General features: G+C 39.2%; 1 protein-coding gene across 3 annotated transcripts in view; it reads left to right on the forward strand.

Annotated features, from left to right (window-relative positions):
* Positions 1 to 19,274, forward strand: part of LOC144693329 (polypeptide N-acetylgalactosaminyltransferase 11-like) — a 39,702-nt gene continuing 20,428 nt past the window's right edge. For 2 of the 3 annotated variants that reach the window (XM_078563136.1, XM_078563134.1), the window contains exons 1-10: positions 1 to 133; positions 1,386 to 1,694; positions 2,348 to 2,471; positions 3,054 to 3,220; positions 3,508 to 3,633; positions 5,603 to 5,852; positions 6,098 to 6,215; positions 6,572 to 6,724; positions 10,476 to 10,700; positions 18,790 to 18,894. In XM_078563136.1, the coding sequence (XP_078419262.1) occupies positions 1,424 to 1,694; positions 2,348 to 2,471; positions 3,054 to 3,220; positions 3,508 to 3,633; positions 5,603 to 5,852; positions 6,098 to 6,215; positions 6,572 to 6,724; positions 10,476 to 10,700; positions 18,790 to 18,894 (1,539 nt within the window). In that variant the 5' untranslated portion in view covers positions 1 to 133; positions 1,386 to 1,423. Of the gene's footprint in view, positions 134 to 861; positions 883 to 1,385; positions 1,695 to 2,347; positions 2,472 to 3,053; positions 3,221 to 3,507; positions 3,634 to 5,602; positions 5,853 to 6,097; positions 6,216 to 6,571; positions 6,725 to 10,475; positions 10,701 to 18,789; positions 18,895 to 19,274 lie in introns of those variants that run through there. The other variant, XM_078563135.1, reaches the window with a different exon arrangement.

The raw sequence follows: 19,274 nt of genomic DNA on the forward strand, positions 1-19,274 counted from the left end.
CCCCGCCCACCCAGAATGCACTGGTTTATTGACAGCTGTCTCCCGCGAACAGTGCCACAGGAGCGGGAAAAGAAAATCACCCAACCGAACGATTTGTTTGCTGCGGTTGGCGGATCCGGCCCCATTAACTGAGGTGAGCTCGGGGAGCATTGATTGTCGGAGGGAGCTCTGCCTGCTGAAATTCTGCAGCATGCAGTGAATGGCGTCGCGCGGGCGGGCAGGCAGGCAGGCGGCGCGAGCGGATGCCGTTGGGGGCCCGCGCCTGCGCAGCGCCTCAATTCCCCGCCCCCCCCGGTCAGTATAAAAGGCGGAGCGCGGCCGGCTGGAGAGCCAGTGCGTGCTGGGCGGCTGTGTAGGGTAAATAACCTGCTGCTCAATTTTGAGTGTATGTAGGCAGACTGCCCAGACATGGCTGATTAATATTGCACGTTCTTTCTTCCCCCCCCCCCAACCCCCCCCCGCACGGTCTCTTTAACTTCAGCTGTCAACTTTCCCCTCATTGCTGCTGAGTTTTGTGTTGGCTCTTGCCAGTGAATTTTTTTTCGTTCTCCGTGTAGAATTTTGAACATTCTTTCAATGTATTGTAAAGTGGGTTTTCGGTCTGTCAGTCTTCCTACTCTTTTTAGCCGCCCCCTTTTCCTCTCTGATCCATGCTTTCATTTGTGGCAGGATGGGTGGGTATGGAGGTATGGGTGGGCTTTACAGTGCTGTAATCAGCTGTGTTTAAACAGGCCTGCAAGGTTTAGGGAATTAAGTAAATATTATGCTGATGTTGTCCTGCTGGTTCAAGAATAACTTCGTGCATTGTATTGGGGAGACTTGAATTTTTGAGTATAATTAGTGTATGATTATTTGCTCTGGTACAGCATTAACAAAATAGATGTATGTCATCTTTTCGGCAGGTAGGAAATGATGCAGTTTGAGAAGGAATTTGGTGGATGCATAGTCATAGAGACCTTCCCCACAATCCTGCAATTTTTTCCCCCTTCAAGGAGTTATCTTTTGCAGTGCATTCAAATTTGCTGGGGGTGGGGGAGGCATATTTTCCCCCCCTCATCTGTTTGCAACCCCCCTGCCATTACATTAAATCTTTGTCCTCTAGTTACTGACCCTTCTGCTATGAGAAACTCTTTCTTTGCTCCAGCAAAACACTTACATTTTGAACACCTGTGGCATCTCCTGTTAAGTTTCTTTGCCTTGGGGATAACAATCCTAGCTCCTCCAATCCCATTGCTTGATCAACAAAAGCCCCTCTGCTGATAGTTTTTTTTTGTTTACATGAAGATTTTGGATATATTACTGTAGCTTCTTTTTGCATATTTATCAGTGGATGTGACAGTGCTGACTAATTCATTGAGTGACCAATTTTTTTCCCCCTTTTTCAGAGTGACAAGAATGGGCCTCTGACAATGCTAGTAGTATCATGGGTAGCATCAGGTTCCACTATTTCTGCTATGGATGCCTTTTTTCTTCATTGATTTGGACATTTCTCCTTTTCATCTACTTCAATTTAAATTGGGAAAGATATACTTTCAGTAATGTGCCCTTCCAGGGGAATCCAGGAGTTGTGCAGAAATTCCAGCCTCCAATAACACATAGTCCTAAATGGCTTCCTGAATTTCAGAAACCTGGTGTTCAGTTTGTGAAACCCATTAATAAAGAATTAAAGAAAATGGAATTGTCTCCTGAACTTGGTGAGTGACCTTTTTCTTTCTTTGAATTCTTTGAATAGTGAACGATCTTCATTTCTACAATCTAATCCAATAACGGACCATTTTGTCACATCCCAGTTTTGTTTTATTGTCTTAAGCGTAAGCTCGTATTGTTTATATTAAACGCTTGGACGTTTCATGCAAAGTAAAGAGAATTGTGTAAATGAGCCCATTTCTCATACTTGAAGTATTTTTCATGGACAATGGGAACCACTGGTGGAGGGAAGCTATTGTAGGTCATGGAACAAACCCAATTCAACTAATTTTAGCGTTGGACATGCTCAGAGGCTGATCCTTTTGGAATGTGCAAATGATCTTTGGTATCAGCTTGGATGTATAGTGACTTCCTGAAGCAATGAAAAGCAGTGGCCTGCGTGCAGTAGCAGTATGTGGTGGCAAGAAGATTGTGATGGTCAGGATGTATGCTTTAAGGTTGAATGTTGGTGTCCTTTTAACTGTTTCCTGGTGAGTTAAGCTTTATAATGATGCCCATATATTTTAAGAACAGGAGCAAATTGCAACATTCACATCGGATTATATCTGAGTTTAGTCTTTAAATATGCTAGGTATGAAATGCAATGTGATATTTTCTCTGGATTTTAGCAACACTAGTAAATTCAAACCTTTCTTTTCAGGAAGGATTTTCAATGAAGCTGATCAGGAAGTTCGGGATATGGGATACCAGAAACATGCTTTCAACATGCTCATCAGTAATCGCTTGGGTTACCATCGGGATATTCCTGATACCAGAGACCCAAAGCAAGTTCTGCATTTTGTTTTAATGAAATGCCTAAAGTAAACCCTGCATTGAGTTGTCCTTGGTGCAAGAGAGCATATTTTTAAAATACTGATTTGTTAGAGAAATTAAATATTAAAAATCAGATGCTCTGTATATCCTGGAGGGAGGGCGAAGTCATCTTGCCCTATTGTTGTGCTTGGTTGCTGACTCACTCATTTTAGTGAGGTTAAGGAGCAGGTCACCTGCTGAAAGTTGAAGTTGTTGCCGTTAGCTTAGATGTGAGGAATCTTCACAGGACCAGTGATTGGGGAGTAGGAGATTTAGCTGAGTGACTGGTTTTTATAAAGTCTTCTGATTTCCCTTGAATTCTTTGCAGATTAGACATCTTTTGCAAAATTAAAACTGTACAGATGCACTTAAGTTTAATTTGCTATTTTACAGATACAGAAATGTCCAGGGGTTTCTATGTTGATGCATGATTGCATTTACATTAGAAAATTGGAACTTGAATAAAACTAGTAGTGCTTTTTTTTTTGTAACAAAACATTCAAGTGAATACTGGGAAAGATGTTATGGTTTGATTATAAGCTGTTTTTTCATAGATGTAAAGAAAAGAACTACCCTGTCGCTTTACCATTTGCTAGCGTCATTATCTGCTTTTATAATGAAGCATTATCGGCATTGCTTCGGACAGTTCACAGCATCCTGGATCGCACTCCTGCATACCTATTGCATGAAATTATCCTAGTGGATGACAGAAGTGACTTCAGTGAGTAAATGTTCATTTTTCCCCATCTTTTGCTTATGTCCCCTTTTTTGTAAGGATATGATCTTTTATTTTGTCCCTTGCTGGGTACTATCAAAACATCAAAATAAATGATAGTCAGCATGACGTTGATTTTGTATATCCTACCCCGGTCTTGTAAAATCCACGTTAAATGTTTAGTTACTGAAACCCCTCCCAGCCGGTGAAAATGGTACTTGTAGCTAGATAATTTTTCCCCTCCTTTTTAACCACCCCCCTCCCAAACTGATACTTTGTTTCCATTTTTTCAGTTGAGTTGAAAGATGAGCTGGAGAAGTACATTGACAACAACCAACTTAAAAAAGTGAAACTAATAAGGAATGTAATGCGAGAAGGTTTAATACGTGGCAGAATGGTTGGATCGTCTCATGCAACAGGTACCAGCTTCGGCTTCATCTTTCTTTAGCTTTAGTTTGGCCTACGTTTTATATTCTAAGTGATGGGTTTTTTTTTCTTGGTCAAACTGGAGAAGGGGGATGTGGAGCTTTGTAGAACTTGGAAATAACCGTTTTTTTGTTTTGGGTGACCCTTTTAGCACATTGATAGAGTTAGTCAGACAGTCTTTTGTTTAGAATTCATGACATTTTTCTTTTGGCTTTTTAATTTGGTTGTTTCTTTTTTACTTTGCTTAGGTTATACAATCCAAAAGTTTTTATCTTATAAACAACACTAATATTATGCAGTTGGTAGAAATAAGCTTGTTTAGAGGTTCCCATTTGCGGAAGGATGGAGAACCAGAGGGCACAAATTTAAGGTAATTGGTAAAAGCACTAAGGATATGAGAATTTTTTTTTTCACACAGCAAGTGGTTACGGTCTTGGAATGCACTGCCTGCAAATGTGGTGGAGGAAGGTTCAATCGAGGCATTTAAGAGGGAATTAGATTGCTTTTATGTGCAGGATAAGTATGGGGAGAAGACAGGAGAATGGCACTAGGTGAAATGCTTGTTCAGAGAGCTAGTGCAGACATATGGGGTGAATAAAAAACAAAAACAGAATTACCTGGAAAAACTCAGCAGGTCTGGCAGCATCGGTGGAGAAGAAAACAGTTGACGTTTCGAGTCCTCATGACCCTTCGGCAGAACTGAAGTATAGTTAGGAGAGAGGTGAAATATAAGCTGGTCTAAGGTGGGGGGCGGGGGGAGAGAGAAGTTGAGGGTGGGGTGGTTGTAGGGATAAGCAAGCAGTGATAGGAGCAGATAATCAAAAGATGTCACAGACAAAAGGATCAAAGAGGTGTTGAAGGTGGTGATATTATCTAAAAGCGGGTTTTAGTAAACACCTTGTCAAACACCAGGAAAGAAATGGAAAGCAATGAAGGTGAACAGGGCAGAAGAGACAGGCGGAAATCCTGTCGGAGAACAGAGCAGTACTTCTTCAGGGAGGGCATTTCTTGAAGAGAGGTGACAGTCAATTAAACGGAGATAAAAACAAAAAGCTAAAAGCTACTGCGGAAGCTGGAAGTCCAAAACAAAAACAGAATTACCTGGAAAAAAGCCTCCTGTGATTTAAAAATTCTGAGATTTGGATGAGGGGCCTTGAATCACACCATCCAAGTAAGAAAAGATCATTCTGCTCATTTTAAGCTAGCTCCTTCCACCTTCTGCATAGAAGCACTTCCCTAACCTACAATCATTCATTATAGAAACTGGCTGTTTCTTAAATGAGATCAGTATCCTGAACTCAACCACCCCTCCTGGCAACCTGTGTATTCCAAGATGCAGAAAAGTAATCTTGTTTGCCTAAAATAGATATTTTCTGATGACTTCTTATGGAACCTCAATCACTCTCTCCATCTATTCCCACTGTACATCAGCTGTGAAACCAGATGGTGTCATTAATATTGGTTGAAATCTTGCAATCCCAATAGCAGCAAACAGAAGTTTGCTGCTATTGAGATGCAATGACACTGCAACTTCCTGGGAGCCCACTTGCACTCCAATCCAGAAGTTGCGGTGCACCTGAATGGATTCCAGTGGAGCCTATTATGCTGATGGTTCCTTTGGGAACTGTCAGTTGAAAACTTGGGTTGATTCTCCAGCACTTGCATCAGCTTTTACAGGGACTAATTTAGGTCCCTGTAAAAAAAAAAAAAGATCCAACTTCACATCAAAACATTCAGCAGTTTCTTCAGTAAGCCCATGATTTTCTTTTGTCTGTAATATTGTACACCAAAAATTCACCTAATAGACTAATCACTGGTTGTGGGAATAACTTTCCACACATCCTTCCTATATTTGTCATAGTTTGAACCTGCTCCACTCCTCATGGTTTCACTTGAAGTGTTGTCCTGAATTTGCTTTTGTTGAAGCTCCATTTTGATGTAACCATTCATTATATTTTGCAGGTGATGTGCTGGTGTTCATTGATAGTCACTGTGAAGTAAATGAGATGTGGCTGCAGCCTCTCCTGACTTCAATTAAGGAGGATCACAGCACTGTAGTCTGCCCACTAATTGATATCATCAATGCTGACACACTAATCTACAGCTCTTCTCCAATAGTGAAGGGAGGGTTTAATTGGGGCCTGCACTTCAAGTGGGATCCTGTGCCAGTCTCGCTGCTGAATGGACCAGAAGGAGCAACTGAACCATTCAAGTACCAATCCTATTATTTTTGCTTCAATTTTTTTGTGTGGGAGAGTGAGTTGAAAGAAATGAGAAACTGTTGTAATAGGAGTATATAGATTACCAGATGACAAACTACAAAATTAACTTGTCTTCACTGCTGGAAAGGCCTCAAACTGGAAAATACTTTGTGCAGATTTAAAACTTTGGATTGTTGCAGTTTAATTTTGATTCAATGTGGATTAGCTTGAATGTTCTTTGTGTTCCCTCACTCAGATCGCCTACAATGGCAGGAGGACTGTTCGCAATGAACCGGGATTACTTCAATAAACTTGGGCAGTATGACAGTGGCATGGATATCTGGGGAGGGGAAAACCTGGAAATTTCCTTTAGGGTAATTTTCCTCACTACCCCCCTCACATCTAAATTGTTTTTATTACACAAACAGATTCTTAAATGTTGTGATTTATATCTGTGACTTGTATAAAATCACATCTCTATTCTATGGGTTTCTGCCCCTTTTTTATTTGCTTGTTGGTCAGATCAGTAAGCACTTGTGGATTAATCGTACACTGTAATTTTTATAAGTTAGTGTTGACTGAATAAATACTCAGTGATTACTTTATCTGGTAGTAACTTGCACTCAAACTGCTTGCGAAAATGTATAGCTTCTCCAAATATCTGGTATTAAAAAGCTCAGTGTTAGAATACCTTTCCCCTCTATACAATAACATTTATTGTTTGGGTCAGATTTGGATGTGCGGTGGGCAGCTGAAAATAGTTCCATGTTCCCGTGTTGGGCATATATTCCGGAAATGGAGGCCGTATGGCTCACCAGGAGGAGTGGATACCATGGCATACAACTCTCTGCGTCTTTCTCATGTATGGATGGATGAATATAAGGTATGCATTTACAAAGGGTGAGTTGAATGTTTTTGAGGAATGGAGAAGAGGTTCAGGTGTAGAATGCTAGAACATGGTCTGTTCTAGTGGTGGGTAGGGAGTCAGTAATGGTGTGTTTGTGGAGAGGCAATATAGTATTAAAGGAGATTGCTGGGTAGCCATGAAGGGTTAAAACTTAAGAACAAGGAATTTCAATTTAATATGTTTGGGGGTGGGGGGGCGGCGGGGGGCGGTATAGGTGACAAACAAGGACTTGGTGCAAGATAAGTGGCCAGCAGCATTTTGGACAGGCTAGAATTTATGATCGATGGGATGTCACCAAAGAAGACATTGAAGTTGAGTTTGGCTGTGGCAGAGGCTAAGTTTGGAACACCACAATGATGAGCTGGAGAAGATCATGATGCTTTCACTAGATGATGGACGGGCAGACTGACACACAAACTGGTGGCTCCTGAAGTAGAGCTGAGCGTCATTAGTATTTGCATGTGAGCTGACTGTGTTCCTATGTATGATGTCACTGACTGGCACTTTGAGTAGAATAAGCCAAGGTTAGATTCTTGCAGTCTCAACATAATGATGTGAAGGAGTGAAGACAACTGCCAAGTTGACTTTATTCTGTGCTGTCTGTTAATTCTCCAGTGCCCCTTATTTTTTTGAAATGACCAATCAAATGTGTTTATTAAATGGATTTACTGACCCAATGAATCCATTTATTAGATTTTTGAACTGGAAGTTTGTGTGCTTTTCCATATTGCTAATATAATACACAAAGGCAGTAGATTATAAACTTGCTCGCTTTCCATTTTTTGGGTTCTTTCCCAGTTTTAAATTTGTCTGCAGTAAAAAGATTCTGTGAATATGCAGAGACTGAGTTTCCATTTGTTACGATCTCCAAAGAGACCAATAACTTTTTCAAAGAAATTCAAACTTCCAGTTAATAGATGAAGGATGACATGACTCTTTCATCTTTTTAAGACTGCTGTAACAAAAGACAAAGCACTATTGACTAAACACCTTGTACTTTAAAGCACAAACGGAACATTCCTTTTTTTAGCACAACCAAAAAAAAACACATGCCTTACTGTGCCCTTTTATTTTAAATCGACATTCAATTCTCCTAGCACCAATCCAGGATGATTCTTGGCTCTTCCATCCATCGCTCTCGCTCACCCACCACTTTTCCTCTAGCGCAAGCTCGGCAAATCTTCCAGTCTTGTTTTTCAACTTCATGAATTTGGTCTTTTCAATCAGGAGTGTGAGCTCCTACCTACATTTCTGCCTGTAGCAATTCCCTCTCTAGATTGCTGGCAGGCTAGCCTTGTCTGAGAGTTTTCAGGGATACTTTGGAATCTTCAGAGCTCATCTCTAACAGTGTGAATCACATAGGCCTTGCGTCCAGCTCTTCTTTTAGAAATGCTAATTAGCTATCCTTGAGTGCCCAACCCTTATCTTGGTAGTAAATGGATAGTTTTAAAGCAGAATTGTTTACAACCTGACATTCTCAACACTTCTGGGACTTTGGAGACTCAGTCTATCCACTGTTAGCACACAGGCTGCTGCTGTTTGCAAGTCTAAACCTTGCACCACCTTCCCAGTCAGACACTAGGAGGATTGTTCCCCAGTTTCACACTCATATCAAAAGGTGTTAAATAACATTTTCACGAGCATAATCTAACATTTTGGATTTAGTTACATTATGGTAAGGGAAGTAGAAGTTTAGCAAGAGTAAACTTAGTAGTAAAAGGAAGACCCAAGATGTCATGGATGGATAATATCAGAACATGGACTGGCACCTCTATGGGACAGGCAGTGGAGAAAGATTATACATGTGGCCGACACTCAATGAGGATGGATGAAAGACTATAATAAACTACTTGACCTGCATGATGTATTCTTTGTCCCAGGATAAGTCTGCAAACAATAGACCATGGAATCCCTTGTATCTGTTTTAATAGGTCTTGTGAGGCAGGGAACTAAAGATTACAGGGGAAAAACATATGGTTCATTCAAATTTCCAGCACTTAAGACACACAACTGAAGATGCTTTTATAAAATACACTCAGCCAAAATGTTTTGATTTGCTGAGACCCAAAACAACGCAATCATTTTGAACTTCAGCTAGAGTAGCACTTTAAGCTTTCCTATTTGATCTACTGGTCAATTTATATACATCTCAAGACAGAAATCTCTGGTTTCAGATTAACAGTACCGTCAATCTGTAATTTACTCTGCCCTTTCTATCTAAAGTTATGTATATTTTTAAAAAAGATAAAACAAATGTTCTGTTTGACACAGGCTGTTGCTCTACTTCCATCACATGCCCTATTCATGATGTCTGGACAAGATTTTATGATCCTATAAGATGAGAAATTCTACAGGAAGTGTCTGCTCCCAGGCTGCTTCTTACCAGCAGTACTAATGTTTAACCAAACAACCACATGTGACTGAGCTTTGCTCAGTGTACAAGGTATCGCTTGCTTGCAATTAGAATTATGGGACAAATTGATAGAATACCTCTCTCTCTTAAAACCTGTCACCCATAATCTGAGCTAACAATGGCTATGTTGGTTTAATTCACCACACCACCATAACTAGTATATGAGCATCTGCTAAATGGAAACTTGAATGTGTTGATGGAATAAAATTTTCATGTTAGTAGGACTTCACTTAAACAGCAAATTTCAAATTGTGTAATGTAGCCGGTATGTGCATTTTGTGGCTGTAGCTCTTTTTTTTTAACTTGCATCTTATCTTTGAGCCCCTATCAAATATGTCTCTGCTTTACTTGACTGACTCCCATGAATAACAATCATCCCATTAACTTGTACAAGTCTTCTATGTCTGAGGCTATAGATTACACTATAGGTCTAGACTAGCTGACCTGACACATACCCAACATGCATTTCTAGCAGGAATCATTGTATAGTAATTTTAAAAGCAGGAACTTCTATGGCTTCTTCATAACCAACCAATATTGGATAACTTGTTCCAGCCTTACTGCTGTCATAGGTGAGATTAGTTTGTGTCACTAGCTAGGATCAAGCCTGGCTGCTTCCTAGTCCAGATAATTGAGGCAGTGATTTTTTTTTTCTTATTCCAGCTAGAGCTTTCCATTAACTTGGTTTTGTAGAGCTGGAGTTCATATTTTGACTTGGGTTAAGGTATTTTACTGAAGATTAACTCTTAAGCAGAATCTTGTTACTTCACACTTAATGTTTGCTGTTATGGCCCAGCTTTTTCCACAGGAGACAACTTCTCAACTGGAACTCCTGCACTTGTAAAGTTTCCTTGAATTTGTATGTGATGTCATGGAATGCTTGTATTATTGTTATCTTTGTGAGCAACTAATTTTAAAAAAAAATTATCTATGTAGTTTTCAATGTGAATAATTGTAGCATATGATAAGAAAGTTGGTGTTGTGATGTGAACAAGAGCCTTTAGAATTGAAGGAAACCAGAAGATTTCAGATTCCTAATTTTATGAAAGTAAATCTGAAGCTGAGGCTCAAGAGTTTTGCCTTAAGTCATAAACAAATAGAAACAAAGAAATAAAGCACTACAGAAACATTAGTTCTTATGGCAAACTCTAATCTCAAGTAAATGAATTCCATTGTGTAGCTACTGTTGGTAAATTTTGGGGAGGGTGTAAAATGAGCAAGGTCAGTCTGGATAAAAGCACTTAATCTGGACTTGTTTTTACTATATTTTTTTTTTGCTCAATTCTAAAACCTAGAAATTCTTTTGACTCTTAGGAACAATACTTATCTTTAAGACCTGATCTGAGGAAACAAAGTTATGGTGACATTACTGAGCGTTTGAACCTGAGAAAGAAGCTGAACTGCACATCTTTCAAGTGGTATCTGGACAATGTTTACCCAGAGATGAATGCTAATGGACCAAATGAAAAAGCTAAAATACAACAACCACTATTTATTAACAAAAGTCCAAAACGATCTAAAATACTGCAGCAAGGAAGGGTAAGATTCAACAGACCTGCACAAAGTTGTATATAAGATTTTGAATTTTCAGAGGCTCCCTTTTTTCCTGCTCCCTGCAACCTTAATACAGTACAATTTTTTTTTTCTGCAGAATGCAGTGGAACTGGGGAAAGAGGGGAGGAGATATCCAGGATATTTGGTTTTTTTTGTTTGGTGTTTGCTCAATGATTAACCTGAGGAAAAATAAATACAGGGAAGAAGTTAATCTTGTGTGAAAAATATCTTCATGAACTGCTTTAACATTTTAGTATTTCAAGTGCTGTTCAGGATTTAAAATGGGCAAAATAGATTTGCACAAAAAAACCAAAATGGTGAGTGGAAAAACACTTTTTTTTTGGCTTGTCCAATATTAGATTTGCACATTTGTATCTCCTAAATGGAGGCTTGCAATTTTATTTAAATTTGGTACCTGTTAGGGTACCAAATTTGGTTTCCTCATATCTAAATGTGTGTTAGCTACCAAAATATCCTCCTTTCAGTGCAGTTTAAAAAAAATAATAAATTCAACTGTGCACTTCATGGAAAGTCTTGCTTCTATTGAAAAGGAATTGCTTGGATTATAAAGTCTACTGGGAAGAATGGTGCACTAAAGCAAATGAAGCTAAAGCCTAGTTAGTTTTTTTTATGGATGTGAATCTACTGGAAGGGTGACAATTATTGAGTCAACTCTGAAACATTGCTAGTTCTATCTGAATATAAATCTGCTAAATGGGAAGTCTTTTTGAGGAATACATATTGGGAGGAGCTTTTTCACCTTTTCCCCAGATCTACTTGTTTTTCTTTGTTGCAAATCTATTAAACAAGAAACTTTTATAAATTTACTTCATTCAGGTTTACTGAGAGAATCATCTTCAACAGAGATTGATGCCTCTCAGAAGGTATTTTACCTCCTAGTTGCCGATTTTAGACCTAGGTACAATTTCCATGGTAACTAACTCCTCATAGTGACCTACAGGTGTTTAAAAATCCTAAGGTTTGAAATGTAGTTGCAACTGATTTGTTTACACATTTGTGTATGTAACTAAATTCAAAACCAAAACCTCCTTGTACAATTTTTATATTCAATCAAATGAATATTTTTCCTTTTTCAATATATTTTTTTTGAAGTAGCTTTTTTGTTTTGCCTGTGTGAAGTGGTTGGTAATGATATTTCAGGCTAAGTTTGGTGCTCAGTCTAGCATTTATCTTCCTGTATGGTTGGATGCAATATAGTTCTACAAAAAAAATTCAGTCCTTTAAGATTACATGCTAATTCCCCTTACCTCTATATTTTACCCAGAAGTAGCATGTTTGGACTATTAACCAAAGTTTAAGGGAAGAAAAAGTTAGAAATAAAACACCACTTTGTTCATTTTGGGCTCATAAAATGGTGTTGCTTTCTTTAGCTTGCTCTGTCCGTTCTTCAGGCTAAAACAAGCTCTCTAAGCCTTTTGACAATTGAGGTATTGTTGGCCTAATTTTCACACCTTTTCAGTTCCTTTAGCTTTCGATTCATGCCGTTTAAGTAAAAGCACCAGTCAGCAGCAACCTGCAATAATCATTAATATAAAAGCAAAAAACTGCAGATGCTGGAAATCCAAAACAAAAATAAAAATACCTGAAAAAATTCAGCAGGTCTGGCAGCATCTGCGGAGAGGAACACAGTTAATGTTTCGAGCCCGTAACGACCGGTTCTGTTGAAGAGTCATATGGACTTGAAACGTTAACTGTGTTCCCCTCAGCAGATGCTGCCAGACCTGCTGAGATTTTCCAGGTAATTTTATTTTTGTTTTGCAATAATCATTGTTGTTCACCTCCACAAACAGGAATTGGGACCCTGAATCCTCTGATGTAATGGAGCAGTAATTTTGTCACCAGAACTAATTAAGAAAAATATATATATATATATTACTAAATGAAGAAAGTTTCAGTTCATATTGAAAAAATGTTTCAATAAAGGGAAGAAATTGTCTAAACCAGCAAAACCATAGGAGTTGAATCTAAAACACTTAAAATCTCATTTTTTTTTGTACCAAAAAAAGGAATGTGTTGCAAAAACCAGTGTGGGAGACAGTGCTGGTAAATTTGGTGTTCCACTTTAGTGAGTATTTTTATATGGTATTGATAAATTCTGTTAGTGTGTTGGTGAGCCTCCTGCCATTAAACTGTTTTCTACAGAAAATACTGGAAATACTCAGCAGGTCAGACAGCGTTTGTGGAAAGAGGCAACAAAGTCACACTTTAGGTCTATGACCTTTTTTCAGCAAAATATTCTGATGAAGCTTCATTAATTGGAAACATTAATTCTGTTTCTCTCTACAAATGCTGCCTGAGCTGTTGTGTTTCCAGTATTTTTTTGTTCTGCACTGTTTGAATGCTACCTCATGAATGTTCATCTAACAGGAGAAATATCACTTCTGTTCTGCATTGGAAGTACTGGCTTCATAGACCTTATGAATAAGATGAATGCATGCTGCAGGTGCACATTGGGAGAGGATAGATATAATGCTACTGTTCAGTGCTAGGATGTAATGAATTGTTAGATGCATGCCAGGATCTAATACCAATTACCTACGATAAACAGGATCAGGTCTGCAGTGGAGAAGTTAAATATATTTTCCAGTTACTTTGTAATTGATGGATGCTATCATCCAAAGTTGTCAGCAGAATGCTCATTAACTAATGGATGTTGACTATATCTGAGGAAATCAATATTGCAAGCAGCTCAGTGAACACCACTGCATGATCCTTAAACTGGTTATTACAAAGAAGGGTTGACAGGTAGATTTGGGTGCTTGTGTTCAGGGACAGGCACTTGGTACCTTGTATTTTCAGTGTAAAATACTGCAGATTATGGATGTGAACTATTTTACTGTGACAAAGGCTACAGTGTTTCTGACAAACTCCTTCTCCTGCTCTGCATTTCCCCCAATGGACACATGGTTTGAATCTTGCCTGTCCTTTTTTCTTTGCTGGGACTTTGACAATTCTGGTCCTTCCACATCAGCTACAGTATAGTGATTGATTTTATAGCTGTAAAAGTGGTACATGTACACAATCCATGAAAGAATCTCGCAGTTTAAAAACAGTGACATACCTACTAACATTTAAATGTTAAACAATAAAGTACATTGTATATTATAAATTAAAAGCTGTCAGTGTGACCAGTGCATGGTGGAAACTGGGGCTGAACACATTCATTTTGAGGTTGCCTAATATTATTGTAACAATAGCCAATCTTCTTTAGGTAATTCTAGTGGCAGTGGATAGATTCAATTCTGTCTCGGTGGAAGATGGATTGAAAAGTACACAAATGAAGCCAAATTTCCTACTAAACTACCTGTTCCAACTGCAATTCTAGGTAGAATAAACCAACATGTCTTCTGCCTTTACTCAGGTTAACTAGTTCACCACTTTAGGTTACAAGCCATATGTGGTAATTCTGACATTCTGTAGGCATTGTTTATTTCCAGCTTGGACTGACTTAAGCTTATATCGATCTATGCATGGGCGTGCGTAGCTTTTTTTTGACACTTTCCCTTCCCCTCTCTATCCACACTGGCCCCCCTGCCCCCAAAAAAAGTATTCCACCTAAATAAAAACAGGAAATGTTGGAAATATGCAGCAGATCATGCAGCATCTGTAGCAGGAAAAACTAAGTGACCTTGTATTGCTAACTTCCTGTTCTGATGAAGCTTTTAAGCAACTGTAGTGGTGACGAGGGGTGGAGGTAATCCACTGACTGAAAACAAATATTGATGGCTGAAGACATCTGATAGGACCATCTGCTTGTTAATACCTGTAGTGCTTTCAATCAGTTACAAGCCACAGTAACCCATACAATTAATGGCTTGTGTATACTGAAGCTAACCATTAAAACAAATACATACCAAACTCAAATCAAAATGAAATCCATTCTAGCCCGTGAGTATTTGCCCAGGATTCAGTACTAGGACCCTGCTGCTTTTCACATACATTAATGACTAGGCCTTGGCAGTGTGAGATCACTTGCAGATCACACAAAACTTGGAAATTTAGTAAACATTGAAGAAGATAGCAGTAGGCTCCAAGAGGACATGGTTAGGCTGGTGGAATGGTGAATAGGGTGACCAGAGGACATCAATTTTAAAATGATTGGTATAAGAAGTGACATGTGGAAATCTAGTTTATGTAATGATAAGGTGGTGCGAGCAGATTCAATAGCTTTCAGAAGAGAATTTGTATAAATGTTTGAAGAAGAAAAAAAACTTGAGTATTGCTGAAAGAAAGACTAAGCTCTTCGTCTCTCACTCATCAGGACAGTTGCAAGAATACCAATATAGGGGAAGACAATCTATGCTATATGTGAAGAGAGTACTGATTGGTTGACAAGTGCTCATGCCTTGGAGGATGCACCACTGATGGTGACTGACAGTTAACTGCCAAGCATTGTTTGAAATTTAAACCAGATGGCTTCATGCTGATTGGTCAAGGCATTGCCCTGAGGCATGAATCAGCGAAAGGCTAGCATTTATTTTGTTTAGCTGAAATAGGTGCAATGTGTGTACATGTTCTTTCTCTCCGTAAAGAACAGGGCCCTGTGTATTATATGTAGCTTCCAGTACACTCAAATGCGCCACAGTGAGCCCGACTGACGATCTTAAATTCGTCAGTGTAATTCTTAGCACATTGAGGATTGAGGCCCAGCTCTCGCAAACATCTTTGTTGGGTTCCATGAGAAACATGTCTTCAATGGAATGACACCTAACTTCCTACCCCTCACATTTTTCCAATATGTGGATGATACGTTCGCTATATTTAAATCTGCAGCTGCATATAATAATTTCCTTACATGTCTTAATGGGCTCTATTCTGCACTCAAATTCACCTTTTGAAATGGAGCAGTCAAATGGACTCCCCTTCCTTGATGTACTAGTTGAGAAGTCTGCTGGGGGTTCACTATCACTGTCTACTGCAAGCATACCTTCACTGGCCAATATATACATTGGGATTTTTACAGTTCCACGCGCTATAAGATTGGTCTTATCAGCAACCTTGTAAATAGGGCCAAGCCATTTGATCACCATGCAAGCTTGTTGCTGAAAAAGGGTGCATCAAAGGCATCTTGTGGGATAATGGCTACCCTGATCAGATCATTTTGCGCTGTATATCACACAAGCTCACGAACAGACCTAAGACCATCAGTTTCGACCCCGAAAAGTGCCTAGTCTACCTCAGATTACCCTGGAAGGGCAAGGTATCTCAAACATTTGAGCAACAGGGGAAGCTAACTATTCAACACTGCTACTTTGCAGTAGCAACACGAGTGGTATTTGCCACTAACAGGATGCTGCCGTCGAGCCAAAAGGACGTTCTGTCTATCACACAAATGAGTAATGTGGTATATGAATTTCAGTGTCAGTGTGATGCTAGGTATTTAGGTTATATGTCCCAAAGACTGGCGGATCATATCAAACAGTATGTCCCAGCACTGTACGCAACAGGCAGGGTACAGACTGTACCCAACCAGTCCGTGCTTGCAAAACTCTAAACACAGTGTCCAACATTAGATGTGATTCTGCGATTGGACAACATTTTGCTGAATAATCCTCAATGTGCTAAGAATTGTGCTGACAACCAATTTAAGATTGTCAGTCGAGCTGGCGGTATGGCACATTTGCGTGTTGGAAGCTACAGATATTAATGCACAGCGCCCTGTTCTTTGCAGGCAGAAAGAACATGTATGTACACTGCACCTGTTTCAGCTAAACAAAATAAGTGACATCCATTCGCTGACAAAGGCTTGACTAATCGGGGTCAAGCTGCCTGGTTTAAATTTCAGACGATGCTTGGCCGTTAACTATCGGTCGTCATCAGTGGTGCATTCTCCATGGCAACAGCACATGCCAACCAATCAACACTCTCTTCGCATACAGTATAAATTGTTGTCTTCCCCTTACATTGGTGTGTTCTTGAGTCCCCTGATGAATGCAAGATGCAAAGCTCAGACATGTCTCTTTTCATCAGCAATACTCAAAAAACTGCAGGGGTATGGGGTTCGAGCTAAGGAGTGGGGCTAACTGGGGTTGATCTTTTAAAGACCATGGACAAAGATCATTGAGACGAATGGCTGCCATTTGTCCAGTATTATTTGATCTCGACGATATGTGCAGAAGGAACATGATACCATTTCTGTGTGTTTGAATTGTTGAAAGAAAAAGGAACCAGCTGAATTTCCAGAACTGCTTCAGTGAACATCTATCTAGAGATGGGCATAGTACGCAAGGTAATGCTATCAGAATTATGCTGTTGTCGGGAACAGCCCCAGATTGAGAAGTTAATAGTTGCTGTCAGTTTGAGTCCTAGAAGAAATCATACATCCATGAGGACTCCCAGCTCATGTATCATCTAATTCAATGCTTGTAAATTGAATTTAAATCTTTTGGAGACAGATGCTGTGAAATATGGCTGATGTACTCTCATAGCACTAAGAACTAGATAATTTTCCACGATTGTTTCGTTACATTTTTTCCCATTGTTCTGGTGCATTTTATCAACCGTTGTTCCAAACTGAGCAAATGTCCATCTCTTGAGGAAACTTCTTTGGTTCAGCATCTGACCTTGTAGATTGCCAAAATATGACGTTATTTTACTTTGTGCCTTGAAGGTGTTTATTAATGTTGACATAAGATACCACCTGCATTTTAAATAATTTTTGAGAGTCTTCTCATCAGGTCCTTCATTAATGAAATCGCAGCAATTTTTTAAATGTAGAATTTTTTTATTTTACATTCATAGGACATGGACATCGCTGGCAAAGCCAGCATTTGTTACCCATCCCTAATTGCCCTTGAGTTAAGAGTCAACCACATTGCTGTGGGTCTAGAGTCACATGTAAGCCAGACCAGGTAAAGACAGCAAATTTCCTTCCCTAAAGGACACTAGTGAACCAGGTGGGTTTTAACAACAATTGATGATAGCTTCATGGTCACCATGACTGAGACTAGCTTTCAATTCCAGATTTTTTTTTAAAGTTCAATTTAAATTCCACCAGCTACCATGGTGGGATTTGAACCTGTGACATTAGCCTGGGCCTCTGGATTACTGGCCCAGCAACATTACCATTACACTACCATCTTGTCCCATAAGATGCATTTTGCCTGGCATGTACATTTTTTGTATTATGTCAGAATAATTAATGAAGAGGAGAAACAAATATGGTTATTCCCTGCTGGATTTAAGCACTCAAGATGAATGACAAGCTGGGCCTTATCACAAGGTTTAGAATATTCTTGCTGTTTCTACCGTACACTGTTTCTGGACAGACAGGTCAGGTTTCCAGATATCTATCAGGGCTGCGGTACAAGCAACTACTATGAAGTGCATGTAGTTTCCCACCACGCTGTTCTCGTATTATTTCCTGATATTAGTTCAGTAAAGCATTCCCATTGTTGGCTTAATTGAGGCTGGGAAATATATATGTATTCATGCTTTGTTTCCCTAAGGCACTATGATCACTGTACTGATACTTACCCAGTTAGTTTGGGAGAATTACATAACTTGGACTTGAACTGATTGTACATTTCTGTTAAAATGTGATATGCTGTACCGTCTCCAGTTGTCCGGAATTTTTTTTTGAGCAAACCCAAAGCAACCCAATGCATCATTTTAGTACAGTACTTTGGGGATGGAAACACGGAAGATAAAATATTTGGATAAGTTAAAGAATTTTTATGGTGTTTTATCACTGTTTTATGCTTCAGGTAAATATTTATATCTACAGCTTGTTCAGGTTCACATGCTTGTGGTTGGGTATCCCAACGTCATTCCATCGTCCAGAAATTTCCACCATCCAGAAATGACGTGGTCCCGTGCACTTCAGTGTACTGGAGGGGTTACAGTGTAATGAATATCTCTGAGGCTACACTGAACTCTTTTTAAATAATGGGGCAGTAATAGTGGAAGGTCTTTTAATTAAGAATTATAGTGTTTACTTTGATATAGGTCATGTTTTAATCCAAAAAGTTTCAATTAGATTGAGTTTTTTTTCTTCCTTGCTGTAACCTCAAGTTTGGGTACAATATCTTTTTATTGTTTTCTATCTCTGCAGCTGTACAATCTACAGACAAGCAAATGCCTGGCTGCCCAAAAATATCCTGATCAAAAAGGAGGAATAGTGGTGGTTAAAGAATGTGATTGGACAGATTCAAATCAGGTGAGCAGTTGTTTTGAGATTTATTTCACCAGTAAACCAGGTCCTTTCATTACATGCAGAGAAATTGGCCTTGGTTCACGGGAATTTTTGAATTCTGAGTTACTTTGGAATAAAGAGTTTCCTTCTTCAAAGTCTCCCAAGCCTTTTGGTCAAAATCGACCTGTAAACCAAACCCTAATCCTGTTTTCATCTAACATCAGGAGCAGCAGCCTGGGCTGTAGTTTCTTTACCTCCTTGGCTTCAAGAATGTGGATTCAACTTGTAACACAGCCTTGGAATTGAATCTGGTAAAACATTTGGCCATCAGAGAGCTTCAGCTGTGGACCCTATGAGTTTTAGTAGTGTTAAACTATGATCTGCACTTTTACTGCATTTATATT

The sequence above is a fragment of the Cetorhinus maximus genome, chromosome 18, assembly GCF_964194155.1.
Source record: "Cetorhinus maximus chromosome 18, sCetMax3.hap1.1, whole genome shotgun sequence".
Lineage (NCBI taxonomy): Eukaryota > Metazoa > Chordata > Chondrichthyes > Lamniformes > Cetorhinidae > Cetorhinus > Cetorhinus maximus.